Source organism: Protopterus annectens, chromosome 7.part0, assembly GCF_019279795.1.
Source record: "Protopterus annectens isolate FY-2018-M chromosome 7.part0, PAN1.0, whole genome shotgun sequence".
Taxonomy (NCBI): Eukaryota; Metazoa; Chordata; order Ceratodontiformes; family Protopteridae; genus Protopterus; species Protopterus annectens.
The window spans coordinates 1206765814-1206785361 of NC_056739.1; the positions used below are offsets into that span (position 1 = coordinate 1206765814).

Below are 19548 nucleotides of genomic sequence, written 5' to 3' on the forward strand. Positions count from 1 at the left end.
AAATGCAATCTGAACGCATTGCAGCATCCGTGAATTACTTGCTGCCCAAAAAATGCTAACCGATTTAAAAACATTTGTATCTATGGTAGATTTTATTAAGGCTCACCCGCTAAATAATAGGATTTCTCAAGTTGTGTGTGATGAAATGGGACGCCATCATAAACAATTACCGTTACATACCAAAGTTCATTGGTTGTCTCGTGGGAAGGTTTTGAATCGCATTTTTGAACTTTGTGACAAAACAAGAATCTTTTTAATTGATAAAAAAAACCTTCCCTTTAAGAGAATGTTTGAATGATTTTTTTTCTTGGCTAGTAAAGATTGCATATTTAGCGGACATTTTTTACTACTTAAATTAAATTTTAAGTCTTCAAGAAACTACTATAGACATGTTTAAAGTAGAAAATAAAAGCTATAATAAAACATAGAATTATGGGAAAAATCAACTGAAAAGGAATGTTTGATTCTTTTTCAACTTTACCTACCTTTAAGTGTCGAAGAAAAAGTAGATCCGAAAATAGCTGAATTACTTATTGTTGAACAGTTGAGAAATTTGAGAGAAACCTTTAGATTTTATTTTCCTGCACCACAATATAATAAAAACTGGATCAGAGATCCAAATAAATAAAAATAGATGAAATCAATGATTTGACAAGCCCAGAACAAGAAGATTTGGCACAGCTGTCGTGTGATGGCTCTTTAAAAATTGTTTTTAAACAAAACAGTCTTTTGCACTTTTGGTTGTCAGTAAGAAACATTTATCCAAGATTTGCAGACAAAGCTCTTCAAAAATTACTTCCATTTTTTTCTACATATCTGTGCAATTTCCATGTTACTTTACCTAAAAAAATAAACAGTGAAATAGACAATGTTGAGCATTAAGAATAAACCTGTCAAATATCAAACCTGATCTTTCAGACTTAGTGGAAAAGAAAAATCCTCATCCATCGCACAGTTACCAAAAAGCCAAGGCTACAACAGCTGGGCAGTTCTCAAAGACTTGGGCTCCTTCAACATGTGCAAAAGCAGCTGATGGCATGATCTCCTGAGTGGAGAAAATCAGCAGCCTGGAAGTGAAAAGCTTCAGGGCTTTCTTGCAATAAATAAATAAATATGAAGCTACAATTCGGATAAGATAGGTAAAGACAGAAATAAATATACACATCCTTACCATGACATAAACGTCCCAGTGTTTCTCGTCAGTAAATTACAAGTGAAAAGACATGGAAATGCATGTCAAGCCTGATGGATTTAACCGATATTTTATGCCAGTTTTCCAGCCATGGCCATTACATATATTTGCTAATAAAATGTTCAAGGAATGGTGTCCCAAATCCAGCAGGCTTCTGTACCAATAACTTTTTGTTCAAGTCCAAAAAATCACTCAGGAAATGAAGAAATATATTAACAGAGTGAGATTAAAGTTTTTTTGGATTATTCTCCGAACTGTGACTTTTTTTTTTTAGTTTGTTGGACTATATAATCACTGGTCTAGATTTCTTTTTTTATTCACTCATTTAATATTTATGTAAAAGCATGTTTTATATACCTGTAGTTATTTGAAAAATGTCTGCAGCTTTTTCTTTGTGAAGACTTGTAGATAAAAATAATGCAGTGGGAATCACTTGAGCTGCTTCATTATTGGCCCAATGCTGGATACCTGAAACTTTTTTTTTTTTTACTTCAGATTTGCGTTTCAAAGAGTATTAAATATATCAGCCACCTTGTTAGTCATTTTCTTTGTTCCTATTTCTTCAGCTTGAACAAGGCTCTTAGTAAAGCAGGTTTCTTTCCCATCGACTGTATACTAATTCACCTAGCTCCTTATTCATACTATTGATTTGGTTGCATGTTGCATTATTTATTGTTATTGTTGCAGGTTCTTTCATGCCCAAATATTGCAGATATGAGCAGTGGTACATTGGATGCAAGTAGAACTGACAGTTCTTGTTAACTGTGCATGTAACAACTGTATAGATGATTAGTAATGTGTTTCAAATGGAGGAAATGTTTTGATTGGTTAGTTAGTTAGGTTTTTCATTCATAACTAAGCTTAAACATGTGATTTTGGGATTAGGTTCAGAGGATGTATGCTAGCAATTTGAGGTCTCTTACTTTTATGGTCCTGTTGAATTTTATATTCATAATAACCAGAACTCTTGGTACAGCTTTCACTACAGCCCAAGTATCAGAGGTCAGCTATTGACATTTAATAATATTTGGAAAATATTTAAGAAAACCTATAACATTTGGAACCGCCTTAATGTATTATTCGACATAACATGGCAATATTCATAAAAATATTTAAGAAAACCTATAACATTTAATAATATTTGGAAAATATTTAAGAAAACCTATAACATTTGGAACCGCCTTAATGTATTATTCATCCTAGAAATTAAATCAATTGCACGTTCAGCTCAACTGACACTTTTAGAAGCTGGAGTCTGTTTAATTAATAATCCTTTAAAAATAAAACAATTTTAAAATTCAAGTGTTGATTTATATTAAATTACTGATTAATAACAGTCTAAAACCACAATCTAAAATATAGGGGTCTACCAAAATATTTCCTTTATAAAAGGGATCCTCCGGCTTGCAAAGTTTCAGAACCACTGCATTACATTTTTTTTTTACCTTCGTCTTTTGCTCTCCTAATCCAGCGAAAACCCTCCTTCCTACTTCTCTTTACAAATCTTTCATGTAGTTTACAATGCAGGCGAGTTTAACGTAACATTATTATCCGAGCGGTACTACAGTAGAAAGTCCTACTTTTCCTGTCTACTAACCCATAAGCACACAAGACTAATAAATCACTGTGATATTATTTATATGATTTTATTTTACATTTGTTTATCTTATACTTGCATCTTTCTGTTACATCAGCTTCCTAGGATATGGTATGGGACTACATCTATGGTGATTTTCACGTGGATAAATTCCGTTTACCCACTATCGAGTTATACTTGTTGCTAATACAGATGACACTCGTCCGCCTTTTGTCCCAGTTTGTGCAGCTGAAGGTCTAAACATGTGGAAAGCACTGAAGCCTTGCACTGCCATAGAATTTTTTGTGAATTTAAAGCGTTTCAGTAATGGCACACATGTCTATATTCTCCAGAGTAAGAAGAGCTGGTAGGGTGTGGTGTTTCTTGTTTATACTCCTAGCATTGAGCACTAACACTTTTATGTCTGTCTTATTTTATACCTTTTTGTGTAACACTGGCCCAAATGAACCTAAACTCTTATTTTCTTTAGACTGCTCAATTCACTCTGTACCAGAAATAAAATATTAACAATACATTTCTCAAAGCAAGAGAGCTAACATACAGTAAAAAAAAACAGCAATGTAAAGCTTCTTCTACTCCTTCTAATCCTACTCAAACCACTGACAGCCCTTGGGCTGGGGACCAAATGCTATAAAATCACCAATTTATTTGAGTTGCCTACAACTAGCAATGTAATCTTATTTTTTGAAGCAGTCTCTACTGTGCTGTCTAGTAGCACAGGAATATCACAACCTAACACATTTCATTCTGTATATTATCACTTGCTATACCACTCAACATTTCTAATGCACGTTTTAGGAATCTCTCCCTAATCAGGTTGTTACACTTACTTGCAGGTATCAGTTTACCCACTGTATGTCAGAAGTTGTCAGCCTTGCTTTCTACCTTATTTCAGTTAGTAAACTCTCAACTTCGTGTTCATTACTACTCCTGGTACACAAATTACCACAGCTGTTAGGAATTAAATTACTGACTACTTGTCTCAACATATATTTGATTTCCTCTTTTCATTCATTTAATTTACTTCTCCGATTTCTTGGCCCTTTAATTGGGACAAAATAATTTGCAGTTTGAAATCAAATGGGACTTTCACCAGACAACATGCAATATAATACCTTATCCTCCAGTTATATATAAACTTTCATTTTAACAAAAAAAATAAATAAATAATAATGGAATACAAGTGTACACTGCATTTACCAAATCAAATAGATATTTCCTCTCTTGTACTTACTGGTTTCAATGTTTTAAAGTATTACTCAGTGTAGTTTTTTTGAAAGCTCTTTCTTCTCCTTTGTTTTGTCTATCACTTTTCTTTTAGAAAACAGGAAAAGACTTAATGGGAATTGTGCAGTGTCCATAGTTGGTCTTTCTGCATTTACTGACCAACTGAGTGCTCCATCACTTCATGCCTCTTCCAATTCTTTTCTTTTTGTCAGCTCATCTTGTGCCTGTCAAGAGTCTGTGTAGGTTTTTAATCTATGTAGATAGAAGAAATGCAGAATGCAATAACTTGAAACAAATTTTAAATTTCTGTACAGTATCTTCTGGAAGGAAGAAAGGGATTTCTATTAATTTGTGTAAGGATAGACTTCAGTCTCTCCCAGCTTTTAAAAATATGGTTTATTTTGTTGAAGAAATATCTTCCTCTTTCAGCCAGTAGATTTATAGTTTAAATCAGTATAGGTCTTTCTCAATCTCAAATCAAGAATAATTTACTTTATATGCTCTAGGTTAATATCAGCAGTAGAAAGTCTACATTATGTGTCGATATCTTCTCTCACAGTCTTTACAGGTTCATAGGCAAGTACTAGGCTAGCTGCTGTTGCAGCCCATTTTAAGCCTAGCCAGTTTCACTTTTTGTGCTTGAAATAACGTGTCCCATGGTCGATAACTATATATTACTCCTAATGAGAATAAACGGAATCATACCATACATAATCTGAGGAGACTCATGCATGAAATAAGGCATTTAGGAGCTGTTGCTGTCCATTAGTAGTACAGGGAGCAGTTCTGAGATAAATTTCCCATCCACACATCTAAGCTGAGCTTGAATATGGACAAGGATGAAGTTTTAAATGGATGGGGACTCTGTTCCACAGCAGTGGTATCCTCTGCAAAATATACCTGTCCCTCCAAACTGTTGTTGATGTTGCAGAAAAGGTTTAGATCCCTAGACAAAGTATTTGTGATGCAGTCTTGACTTCCTGATGTGTAGCAAATCCATCAGCAATGGGTAAGAGGATGCGGTGCCTTATGTGCCAGACAAGTCACCTCTTAGCAGTCTGTACAATACAAAGTATAGTTACAGGGCTTTGAGTTAGCCCATGCAGGACATGTTGTTTAGGCCTTGTATCCTTTTAGTAAGCATCTCTGTGGGTGTTCCAGTTGTTGCATGTGTCTGCACAGATACATGCCAAAGTAGGCTTCAATGATTGGCCTAATGTGAGCTGTTTGTAAGCTCTTCAATGTAGAAAGATTTTCCTACAATAGACACATGTTGGTCAAAAGTTAGGTCACTGTCCAATTAAGTTCCCAAGTCACCTCTTAGGGGTGTATTGTCAATTTGGTAGTTCCCTGGGGTAGATGACATCCCAAAGTTGACAATAATGCATTTTTAGCATTTATTTTCAGTCCATGACTTTGGTACCAGTTATTTATTTGAAACAAACCTTTCTGCAGAATGGCCAAGTAATTTGGGGATTCAAGGACTGCTCCTAGCTTGTAGTCGTCTGCAAACTTACTTAGTCAGCCTGAGCCTTTTTGATATTGGCCTTTACTTTAGAAAAGTAGATGCCAAACAGGGGAGGTCCCACCACAAAACCCTGCAAAACTCCACTGGGGACTAGTATTTTTGCAGAGGTAACTTCCTCTGTTTTGATCTATGTCCTGTCTGTAAGGGAGCTGCCGACCTAGCAGGTGACATAGGGGGGTTTATTCCCAGGTTATTTAACTTTTCTACTGTGCCTAATTGAGGAATTGTGTCAAAAGCCCTTCCCTTTGCTTTGTGCTAGTACAGATGTAAACCGCAGGTTGCCTCTGCATGACCTGACCTGGAGTTTAGCTTCAGCACCACTTGTTCACATTTTAAATTACTCTTCCACCATTTTTACACTTCCATCTCCTTTTCAGCCGTTTGCATACCAGTTATTTCCTTTGAATGTTTGGTCAATATTCTATTCCCTGCAGTATTTTGTAATTTGTTTCTATGAATTCCAACAGGGAGTCATTTATCTTGAAAGTCAATGTAGGATGACTGCGGAACTTTCTCCTTCAGTTACCATTACCATCATTTTTTTTTTTTACCTCTGCTCCACACCTCTATTTGTCCTCTTCAGAACTGTCCAATTTACTTCTCTTATCCTCTTCTGTGTTGAGCTTCTGGACGTCAGAGAGACTTCAGCTACCAATTTCTGTTAAACTTGTGTAGGCTTTTATTATTTTCGGTATTTCCTTATTATAGTGGCCCTGGCAATACAGTTAGGTAAAGAGCATGTGACCTTCCTAGTCAAAGTGGTTAGTAAGCCATTAGTATGTGTTCCACATTTTGCCCATTTGCTCCACATTATGAGGGCTATTGTTCTTCATTTTGGAGATGGAAAGTTGAGGGCTATGGTATCTGTTGATTCTTGATAGTATCTTTCTGTAATGTAACCCATGCCCCCCCCCCCCGATGTTTGTTTACCATTTTAGCATGTAAGGGAGCGCAACTGCATGAAGAATGACAAAAATGACAAATATCCCTTTTTTTCTTCAACGTTCATGTAGGGTGCATTTACTTTAATTTCTGACAGGCTTAACATTCCCTTTAACCGGACAGTTACGCAAGGCATCCGGAAGGCTGAGTGCTAGATACAACACTCCACTTACAAAAGCTTGAAACAAGGTAGCATTACCGCATGTTAACAGTAGTACTCCTGCATCATTGATAAATGGGAAAAAAACTTTTAAACTGAATAATTAAAATAGCAAACTGCAATTTTTGTGCGTTTCTTGTTATCGTCATAGTAACGACTTGCTAAGTGTAGACTAACACATGTATCTTGTTAGTAAAGATCGCCCTGTTTTCTCTAACAAACTATATCACCAAGGTCACTTTCACAGGGGCCACTATTATAAGGAAGTACGCTGCTTTAACTGTTTTAGGCCCAGGGCGCTGTTTTAGCTGCTCACACTACCACTATCTGATCACTAACATTATCCTAGATACTTTCCATCTTAACTACCACACTCTTCTTCTTTCCCCTCACTAAATTTGCTACTCATGTTTCCACTCCACCCACATGCCATCTTTCCTTGCACTCTCTTAAAATAAACAAACAGTTGCTTTACTAAAATCAAGACAAGCTGTAAACAAAAAATCCCTTTGCAAAATTCAGCAACAACTTGGTCAGAGAATAAATCAAGTCTGACTGATAAAACGTATGCATCATACTATTTTCAATCAGTCAAATTTAGTTCAGTAAATTTGTTAACCTAAGTAATTTTTGTCCATAACTTTTCACAGACAGAGGTCCCCAATATTACAGTCATACTTATCTATTTCATGCAACCAGACCACTTTTTTCAGGATGTTTCTTATTCATTTCAATAGGATACTTTAACTGTTTAAGATTCTACAGATTAAAGCCTTTAGGCAATTTGGGTAGGATTTTATGTATGAAATGCTTCATGGGTGGCTTTATCATGTTGTTTGTGGTATTACAAGGTTAGGGTGTCTGTTCATTGTTTATGAATTTTAGTAGCACAGTTGAGGAATACAAGAGAATGCTGATAAATTAGAACCAGCTTTGTTTTGCCAGTAATAATCTTACTTAACTGCAGCATTTTACTCTAACTCTAATAAGAACAAGCTTAATTTCTAGGGTCAGGAGGACAATGTTGATTTTAAAAGGTGTTGTATAGGTCACATGTATGAGAAGTTAACTTCTTTTAACACTGTACTGAATGGAAAGTAAGGTCAGTTTGCTTACTTTATTCCCAATAAGCAAGTATAGCTTTGGATTTGGGCAAGTTTCATGGTTTTGCTCAGTTTAATTCCTCCAAGTGTTTTGGGTTTGTAATACAATGACTGGAATGGACCCCAATCCTAATTCAGAGTATAACTAGAGTTCACAAAATTAGTATTGTTTCAGTCTTTGATGCTGTTCTTCTCAACACCCATAATGAGGCCAGAACGGCATCCTTCTGTAGCTCATACGAGGTTTGCATGTATTGGGAGCATATTTATGTAAGAGTGAAAATTCTTTTAGTCCTGCTGCTCCTACTACAATTGGAATTGTCTGCGTACCTTTCTTCCATATTGCTCACATTTCTGCTTGCAAATCCTGTCTCTCTGTACATAAAAAGCTGTAATCACTGTGCTTAGCAATTTCAGTGTTCAATGCTACTTCTCTCTTTTTCTTGAACAGCCATATCTGGTTTTCTTGCATCTACTTTTGAACTGTTGATGATAATGGGTGATCCCATGTGATATAAACTAAAATATTATATATATTACACACACACATATATATTATATATGTCTGTCTACTTTACATGGTCGACATTTCAGAAAGTCGACTTTCAGAATGCCGACTATGTAAAGTAAACATAAACACACAACAAACACTTACCTTAAACTTTTAGCGGGGGGGGGGGCTCTGCCCCCCACATCCCCTGTAACTTAAATATACCAACTCTGAGATCACACTACAGTGCAGAAGTGGGAAATTTTCCCATTCCGCACTGTGCGAAGATTGCGGTTCCCCATGGTTGGCTTTTCAAAAGTCGATCATATGGTCTCGGCCATATGAAAGTCGACTTTATGAAAAGTCGACCATGTGAAGGGGACCCACATAAGTTATATACACACAAACACACACACTTGTATATACATATGTACATGTGTGTATAGCACTTTGCTTAGAAATGATGCTGCATTTGACATCAATGTGCAAGTATAATGCACACTATGCTTAAAATAGTAGCCAAGTGAAAGATGTTACCTTCATAATATCATCCATGAGGGACTGCATGTGTACAGTGAAACAATACAATTAATTTACAATACAATGACACTTTTTGTAAGAAATTCAGGTGAGGCGGTGCCATTAACCAGTATACAGCCAACAGTTAGGACTGTGGCATTAGAAAAGAAACAAAACAGTTCAAAAATGGTGCAAGACCACATGCAGACAATGGTGGATATAAAGTGGAGTGGGTAAACGGAGAGGAAGGAACTAAAACTGAATTACACATAGTTTAATGCCCAACATTTACATTTACTCCAAACATCCATACAAAATGATAGCAACACCAAAGTCAAACATTTATGATACCATAAAAGAAAGTACAACTTGCACATCACAGATATTTCACTGCATAGCAAACAAACATAACTTATTTTTCACTGCATTTTCTTACACTGATATAACCTATTCCCATAATTTATTACACCACGGTATGTGGTTATGAAGTAACTATAGTACCACAACTGCTGTGTTACATCATAAAACAAAGCAGCAAAAAATGCAGATGGACTTAATTAGGCCAAAGACTGTATGTAACTACATCTCAATAATAAACAGAGATAAGAAATAGTTTAACAGAAAAGGCAAGCCTGGTACTAATACAACTTTTTTGACATGTCTGGTAAGTGGCAAACAACTGCTCTTATGGCAAACAACTGCTCTTATATAGTGGAACACAAAAATATGCCTTTTCCAACTTCTTTGTTATCAGAAATGTGAATTCTCACAAACACACTTCAAAAATTACTGGTCAAAAACTGAACTGAAGAAACATATTTATTGAGGAACATGTGCATCCAGGTATGATGTACATTAACAATGCACAGTATAATTTTAATATCTACAATTATTACTCAACGTCTCTTTTTAAATTCAATCTTTCCACCTCTTAACCGACCCCATTTCAGGCAAACCATTTTTAACTTACCAACATGCCCAAGTGAAACCCACTACTTACTTTCATCAATTACAATTTAACCGGGAACATTTAACATCAACAAACTTGCCTAAATGCTCATGTAAAACTGTTTACTTTAGGCACTAATTATTTGAAACAGTATAAACAATGCTTGTAGCTTGCATATTTTCAAATCAGAAGCTTAAAAGTTTTAAGATTCTTAATTAGACAATGCAACACATATCAACATGCATTACAACTCAACAGCAAACTGTAATATAGCCACAGCTAAAAGAAAGAGGTCTGCAAAAGAGTAAGTTGAGGAATCCTAACACCACAGCACTTCAGCCACTTACTACCCAGAACAACAAAACAGATTCCTTATATTAAGGAGGACCTACAGCTCAATGTTCCCCATCCAGACTGCCTACAGAAACAAATTGCTTAGAAGTGAATGCTGCATCTCATTTTAATCCAATACAATTAATGAAGGAAATTACTTTTTCTTTTCCCTCACCTACATTGCAAAGGTCCAGTAACCTTAGTTATCAATGCTCTAGTTATTGGTCTTCTGTAAAATGCTTTACATGAAAAGGGCTGCCATACATGCTATATGTAGCATTACAAATAAAATTTTCTTGAGCATCTAAGATCATGTTTAAAACCGAATAATACTTTGGGCAACATTTTTAAGATTAAGCTACATTCATGCACAGAACATGCTTATACCAAACAGCAGTTTATGATGTATATATTTTTTTAGTTTAAGCTACATTCATAAACATAAATGTACATGTATTTGACTGATCCCAAATTTTCACTGCGTCCTGATAGTTAAGTTACCAAACATCCATGACAATCTGTAAACTAGTTTTTAAGGAGAATTTCATAGTAACAAAGGCTCCTTTAATACAGGTTGCAGAAAGAAAAACAGTAGCCACAAATATTTTTTGCACCTTTTAGGATCAATTTGCCATGGATAAATCTTCACTTTGAGTCGGGTGACAGTTCATGAGTCTCAACACGAGAGAAACATTAAAGAGAAAGGCATAACAGTAAACAGTGGCTTTGAAGAAGCACTTGCCAAAAGCTGCAACAGGCACAGTAGAGGTCATCTCACACCAGTAATGAGTATGTCACTCTTCACCAGTGCTGAAAGAAAGCTGCAGTGATTTCACAAATTACATGTTCAAGTTCCAAATCAACCCAATATGTTACTTACTGAAAATTAAAGTTGTTTAGACTATCACACTGCATACGAAATGAAACACACAGTCAAGAAAACTGTAGTAATATTTCTCCTTCAAACGAACAAGTGTTTCCTCTCTCACTGCCCCATTCCTCACGACTGCATTTCCTTGCTAATGCAATTGTACCAGTGCTCCCTCTGGCAATGTGCAATTACTACATCAGCTATGAAGTACTAGACCCTTAAAATGCACCTGGCCAAAGTAGTACTTCATGCCATTCCTTTATGTAATATCCCGACCAATCCCAAATAAAAAGTATGCTTCTCTCTCTAGCGGGTCAGTGGTACCCACCAAATGGAAAAAATCCTCTCACCTTCTTCTGCCCTTCAAGGCCATCTCCTGCATGACCCTCACTCCACAAGGCAGTAAAGTAGATATTTCAACATAGTTTTGTCATCACTGTAACAATGACACTACAAATCTGACAGCAAATGTTACAGAAACCCACTGGACACTGCACTTAAAGGATTTATTGCACAGACTTGGTCCAAAACGATTCAACTTTGAAACGTGAAAATGGATTTATGAAATTTGTTTTTTAAAATAAGATGTTTTCATGCCAAAGTAATCAAGGCTTAATTGGACATGTCTAACTTAGTTTTCACAAGTTCTTACATACCATATAACTTCCTTTATGCTTCTGTGGGCATAATCAGTTCAGATGTTCATTTAATTTGTTTGAGAAACCATAAACAGAGATATTTTCACAGGTTTCTTAACTTTATCTTCGAATTAACTACATATTCATTTACTGCGTTAATATATCAACATTGACACACACACACACAAAATGGAAAATGCAGTCATGTTTCAATTTTTTGCATACTTATGCACGCAAGAACTTCGTACAACCCATTATGTACGGATGCTTTTCTTACTATTAGCACAGCCTAAGCTTTATATTTATTTCAAGGATGCTTTTGATACTGGTTATAAACCTCTTGGGTTAACACATCAAGAACATAAAATGAACAAGACTCACTACACATATCCTCTTTTTACAACAGTTTTCTAGTCATTCACTGGCATAGATACTACAAGTAGTAAAAACAATGCTTAAAGCTCAAATGTTGTATATTAAGACTTCACCATCTATCTAGAATTAACAAAAACATATTTCCTGTTATGCCATTTTGTGCGCTATTAGGAGCCTTTCTCCTTGGGCTCTCAGTGAAAACAGGCTTAGCCCAGGGCAAAAAATGCAATTAACGAACTTATTGTGCCCACCAAATTAAACAAAAGATCTGCATTTTCTTTTAATAAAATTACAGAAGGCAAATGTTTCAGAATTATTTTTCTAACTCAGATAAAATTTTAAAAAGCTAAGAAGACTGGATTTATTCCTCATAAACCAAAACATGTGTTGCAAAATCAGATTGAAGTATCCTCAAGTACGCTTACAGCTAACAAGAATGTACAATGCATTCAAAAAATAGTGTGCATATTACGAGATTATGAAACCTTGTTAGGTATAATGAAGTGTCCTATACATATTTAACTACAATATCCCAACTTTCATTTTTTCTATGCAGGTTTTGAATAAACACAGTTTGATTGTAAATGTACACACAAACTATATAAAAACTAATTTACAGGACAACTAGCCTGCTGGCCATGGTTGCACGGTTGCACCACAACCAAGACAACCCACCACGTCTTGTTAATGCGGACAAACTTGTGTTCCACTAAGAACGTATTACACACCCCACCTGACAGCAAAACACAACAGGGTCTATACATATGAAAGGTTTAAGGGCCCTGTCAGGCTTTGAAAGTGTAAAACAATTCATCTGCAGGCAGCAAAGAGGCATACGTCAACTTCCCCTCCTGGACACTGCCACCTGTGAATGAAATATTTGTAAAGATAAACGTGACAGTTCTGCATTCTTTCATTATCCTCTGCTACTGCACACAACTTTTCAGGATACCTATCCAGAAAACAAGTCACAGTGACAGTCACCGCCCCCCTGCCGGAAATAAAACAAAAACTCAAAACTACTCCACTCCCCTGAACCCAGTAGAGAGCATATATATGCCCACAAACATAATCTACCACTTAATTTAAAAGGGTACACACACTTCAATTCGACACTATAGTTCTACAGTCAGAAACTATCCCAAGAACTCTGTTGTCAAAGCGCAGTATGACCCATCAACAACACATAAAACCGTACACCTACCAGAACTGCCGGCCGCCATCGTCAGTTTACAGACCTTCACGCACAATACGCTCCGTCAATAACGATTACAACCATTGGCCAAACTTTCGCCCCAATCTATGGTATCAACCTTGCCCTGTCAATGACGTTTAATTCTGTCCCGTAGCGGTTAAGTTCAAGTTAATGTAGTGTAGTGTGTTCTTAACTGGTTGGAGCTCAAGTCAGACTGTAATTATTTTTATAAAGTTTTAAGAGGGTTTGAGTATTCGGTTTTGTTTAACTGGAGTATTCTGTATGTGGTAAATGTATGAAATATATATATATATATATATATATATATAAGTATACACGGTCGTAGACACCCCCAACTGTCCCCGATTTAGACTCAAATTGCTTCGGATTGGCGATTTGGGGATAAAAGGTGCTGGATTACTTTACACTTACCAATTAAGCGTAAAGTTATTCTAAACTTCTTGTACATCAGAAAATGTATGTTGTTAATTCATATTCTCTTATTCTTTAAACACCTGAAGTTAATAGTAGTACTATTTAAAAAAAAAAACTTTGGTGACACCATCTAAGCCCGCAGCTGACATTGTTTTCTTTAGTGCTGGTCTTACTCCCTAGCTAGGGTAGGCTTTTCTTCCCCTTTTATTGTAGGGTGTGTATGGAGAAGTACAGCTTCTGTGGGGTTCTTAATTCAGAAGCTGTTGGGATTATTTTTTCCATCTGCCTTTTATGAACTGGTGAGCATGTTGTTTCTGGCGTCCCTTATGAATGGTACAACTTGATACAAGATTTTAATGCCCTCTGCTGAGGTCGTTTAACAGAAGCTGGAAAATTGCCTCTGCTACATTGCTCTTTACTATTGTGACTGCCCCTTTAGCTAGTCTGTATTCTTTCTTAGCCTGCTCTGGCTTTTCTATTTCCCATTTTTCCTGCACTTCTTTCTTTTGATAACTTCCTGAAATCTGCATTTCATCAACAACTTTCCTTATATGTCATTATTTCCATACCTGCCTCAGCCACATATCTGTTCTATAGTCTTCACATATGCTGTTTTAAGACACTGCCATTCTTCAACTCTTACCTGCTTCCTCTTCATAAGGTGCTAGAGCCCTGAATATTTCCTAGAACTCTCATGCTTTAGCTCTAGTCAACTTTCAGATCTGCAGCCTAGTCTCTGTTGACCTTAGAGCTTTCCATGACCACTGCTTGCAGCTAATCATAGCTACCAGTAGTTTATGCTGTGGGCAAATTGTTTCACTGGGAATGACTTTGTGATCTCTGATTCTATCCCAATGCCATTTCCTTACTATATTAGATATAATGAAGATTTTGACTGAGTTAGGCGAAATATAGTTCTTGAGGGTGCTCTTAGTAGTATAGAGAGAAAGGCATATCTCAGATGACTGGAGAATAAGCATCCCCATTCCCAGTGCCAGTGCACAAGAATAAAGGAGATATTCACAAATGTGGACAGTATCAATCTATCAGACTCCTATCACACTGCATAAAAGTGCTGGGGAAGGTGATTGATAAAGGAATAAGCAAAATAGTAGAAAGTAAAATAGGTGAACAGTTCAAATCAGAATGCAGCACAACCGACCCAGTGTTTTCTGTGAGACAGATAGTGGAGAAGTTAGGGATGGTAAAAGACTCCAACGAAGCATTGCTAGATTTGGAGAAAGCATATGGCAATGTTCCAAAAAAGCTGATTTGGGCAGTCGTGATAATTCCAAATCCCAGAAACATTGGTAGAATTAGTGCAGTCTATGTATAATGATGCAGTGACACAAGTATGAACATTGTTCAAGTCTCATAGAGGGGTTCCCAGTGGGAGTGAATGTGCATCAGGCTTCATTTGTGAACCCACTGTTCATTCTGGTGATGGATTACATCAGCAAACAGGTTAGGGGACAGATCAACAAAGCTTTTATATCCAGATGATATGCCTTTACAGCAGACTCTGAAATAGAACTTCAGCAAATGATGGAGCAATGGAATGCAAAACTAAAAGCACATAGGATGAGGCTGTACAGACAAAACAGTTGTCATGGAAGTGGATGGGGAATAAGCTGAAAAATGAGATAGAAGGGAAAACGTTGGAACAGGCTGACAGGTTCAAGTGTCTGGAAGGGCGATTGTGAAGAAGGGAGGTACGAACGAGGAGGTTAAAGCTAGAGTTAGGCTGCAGCCAATTGGTACATTGTGTTATGGGTAATATGTGACAGAACAATGTTATAGATACTGAAGAGTAATGTGTACAAAACACTGGTGTGGTCAGTGCTTCTGAATAGTACAGAAACCTGGTCAGTGACAGCAGAATAGCTGAAGAAGCTAGAAGTGATGGAGATGCAGTGTCTGAGATGGATAATAGGATACACACTGTGGGAGAGGCAATGAAATGCTGACATCAGAGCATAAGTCAAAGTAGCTGCAGTTGTGGAGAATGCCAGAAGAGATTACAGTGGTTAGCACACATGTGCAGGAAATCAGAAGATGATTTGGGAGAGATTGGAAGAAAGCAAGAGGAAATGACATGCAGAAAAGAGATGGATGGTTTGTGTAAGAGAAAAGACCTGCAACAGTCTAGCATGACACTTGAAGAAGATCAGAGAGTGACAATGAATTGAGAGAGGTGGCAACAGTTCACACGACACTTCAACCCCATGTAGAAAAATGGGGACTGATGATGAAAAGTGTGCCTGATTATTTCTGGATTTATCCTGATTCTGGAGTAACACACACGTGTTTTTTTCCAAGAAAAAGTAAGGGATTATAGTAAATAAATATTGATAATCATTATAGTTACAGCCTTTTACTTTAGCAAATAACCATTATTTTATTTGACATTCTTACACCAAGGTTCTAAATTAACAGTAACACTATTTAAAAAGTGTCCATAATTTGGAGTTTTTTTCCCTGTGTTCCCAATTCAGGAGGTGAAATGTCAAGAGTCTTGCTATAAATGAATTGACTATCCACAAATTTTGCCCATAGTGAGTGTCCACAATTAGTTCTCTGGTTTACTCCTATTAAGTTGCAGTGTAAGCTTTTGGCATGTGCCAAGCTATTAATAGGATAAAAATGGTTATTGAAAAATCAAATTCTTTGGGCAAAGTAACTAGAGTTTGCTATGATCAGTGTCATTTGTTTATTTTAGCTGACTAATTGCGGTCTGTTAACCAGATGATCATTCACCTATAGAATGTGAACCACTTTTCTTCAGCAAACTATTGAGCAGTGCTGTTGTGAATTATGTAAATTTATCTCAACACAGTGCAAACAAGATACACACCTTTTCAGTAACATACGTCAAGCATAGTACACCACTTTGGTACCTTAACCTTCATTTGTTAATGCTCATGTCATGCCAGAAATATTAATTTATCTCCTGTTTAACTTAATGGTTTACTGTAGACCAGTTTTGCCTCTAATCGTTCATTGTTGCCTACAACTTATACATCAGACATTTCTGATTTACAGGATGTTAGCCATATTCCTAAGCATAGTGATGTCAGGCCTCTACCACGTGACTTCTTTACTGTGGCCTTCTTGCATCTTATAATAATTTCTCTGTGAAGGTATACGCCCCAGTCCCTGGCCAGTCCCTCAAACAGTAAACTATAAGACATTTTGATATACATTTGTTCTAGAAATATGCAGCATAGTAATACGTCTTCATGTTTAGTTGCTTACCTCTCACCCATCTAGAATTTTGCAGACTGTCCACATTTTTCCTTCATATTTTTGGTCTGTTCCTCAAAAATGTGTGGTTTTCTGGCAAATCATTGAGGACTGAAGTCACTAAAAATAATGCACACTTAAAATTCAGACTTTGTGTCCTTTAGAAAAAAAAATCATGCTAATACAAAACCTGTTATTCTAGTAACATCCTAAGTTTATAAGAGCAATGTTTATAATCTGTCCATGATCCCCCCCCCCCAATTCTTTTGGCTTTGTTTACAATTCTTGTACTATTAGCTTTCTTACTATGAACCTCGCATTCTCACCATTTGAATACAAAAGAAGAAAAAGACAACTGTGACCTCCCCACTCTGGGTCTGTAATCAAGGATTCTGAATCCTCACCACTGACACTGGAGCGGGATGTCCACTTGGAATACAAATGGATATACTCAGCATTTCCAGATGCAGACCTGTCTGCAGCAAGCACAATTTCACTTAAGAGCACACAGGGCACACACTCAGACCAGGGTCTGAGTGTCTCTATCCGCCTCTACCCAGGTCCCCAATAAGGCTCTTCACTGGCATTGTGAAACCAGTGCTTCATGTCCCTGTCCAAAGTAGCTGACACACACTCTTTGAGATTTAATTTTCACACATACACACACACCTGGCACAGATTACCTGCTCTATCAACGTTGCCCAAACTATAAGGCAGTTATCACTGCCACCAGTCAGTTAATATAAAGCTCTTAAAAGGGTGCCCAATTATACTGAGTGAAGTTAATATTAATACAAATGGTAATGACCAAACAGCCAGGCTTTCAGGATTGGCCAGAGTTACCCCAAATAAATATGTGCAAATACTCTCAAAGCTTAAATATTTTCTAAAAAGGACCAGCCACAATGAAAAGTTTAAATATATTTAATAATAAATAATAAAAGGACAAGAACATACTAAATATCTATTTACAGTAAACACCAGAGTTAATGTCACAGGAATATTAAAAATAACACAGATGGAAAGTTTCACACAGCTGTAGAAAAACAGTATTTAACTAGTCTCGCTATCTATTCCTGGTTGACTACAATAATTAATGTTCCTACTTACTGAATAGAGCAAGGCAAGATGGGTGAGTGGTCCTTGTTGTCAGATCCAAGACAGAATACAGAATGCCTCTGAGTCTTCAGTCTTCTCTAATATTAAAACATTATTTCTATACAGAATGACATCACATACATCTGGTCATCTGACATTGTTTCCCGCACTATCCCCCATCACTAGAACTAGCAAGGTTTAGCACCTATGTGCTACAATACACACTGATAGAGCTTTGCTCAAATGTGGTGCAGCTGCTGGAAGTCATAAAACCTTAAAACCATTTCACTCTTCCAACAGGAGCTACCAACTATTTTCTAGCACAGACATTGCATCTCTGGCTCCATTCAAAACTGTGGGATAACATCTTATGGATTAACCCATAAAGTAACTTAATTTCAAGAATATTTTGCAAAGTCAGGTGGATTAAGATTAACCTCTTCACGTCCAGTATATGCTGTTACAACCTATACATTTAAACAGTTACAATAATGCATGTACATTTCTTTTCCTTCCAGCAGGGCACACTGTTGATACATTTTAACAAAAGCAAACCTCACAAATAAATTTTCAACACAAGCATCTGTACAAATCAGTTTGATATACAAATGACATATAATTATTTACAAAATTACAGCCAGCTCTGCTGACATATGTTACAAATCCACTGCCCTGTTTCTCCTGGCATGGCTGGCAGTACTGCCTATTGTCACAAACACTGCCTTCAGCTTGATATTATTTTTCTATTTCCATTGCATTTTGCACCCTTCTTTCCTCTGCCACTTTTAAATCCTACACAGACAGACAGTTTTCCTTTTTAACCTTCTTTCTCTTAGGAATATTTTTAATGTCACATCTTATATAATATTGCAAATGTCTGTCCATTGCTATTCAGATGCTGTAACCAGGTTTAGTATTAGATTCTTGAAACTGCTTCAGTCGACCGGCATGTGATCGAAAGGTAGTTTTCAAGTGGACAGAATGCCAAACCAGAAAACATTGACTACACTACAATGAATGTGTAGTGTAGTTTGATTTTCTGAGTTCGGCATTATGTACAGAGATCACGGTTCAAGTGAGGAACAGGGAATTAACCCACTTCCTCACTATAGTGCTATCTTGGAGTTGGTATATATAATTTGAAGGGGGCGGGGATGGGGTTTGGGGCACAATGGGGCTTGCCCCCATGCAAAATAGTTAAATACACGTACCGTTGACTGTGGAAAGTTATGGTAAGCTGCATAGCATGGGTGACTGACATCACCTCCTGCTATGTTGAACACATCGAACTCCAGGAGTAGATGTATTTCATTTCATGTTTGCTCCCTATTTGATGGTATGGATTCACCTTTCTGGGTCGAAATGTTGACCGGTTGACCAAAACAGTTTCAGGAATGTAATAGTAAACCCTCTATCCATCAGGTCTTGCCCTTTAAATCTATTCTTTGTTTCCTCTATGTATTCATTTAGAATATTGTTAAGCTTCTATCTCACTGGCCTACATGCTCATCTTTTTCTTTTTTTGTAAATAACATGATATGTATGTGATTGTAGTAAGTGTTTTTTTATAATGAATGTCTTTATCAATGTCAATCATGAGCCATTATCCTAATTCAGTAACAATTACAACAAATATTAAACTTCCAGGTTAAC

At 36.7% G+C, this 19548-nt stretch overlaps 1 protein-coding gene across 1 annotated transcript in view; it reads right to left on the minus strand.

Moving 5' to 3' along the window:
- The window catches only part of IREB2 (iron responsive element binding protein 2), a 2086845-nt gene extending 2073622 nt beyond the window's left edge, over nt 1-13223 (minus strand). Inside the window, exon 1 of the mRNA XM_044077824.1 lies at nt 13129-13223. Coding sequence (XP_043933759.1) covers nt 13129-13147 — 19 coding nt within the window. The 5' untranslated portion in view covers nt 13148-13223. The remainder of the gene's footprint in view (nt 1-13128) is intronic.
- Nucleotides 13224-19548: the final 6325 nt, after the last annotated feature.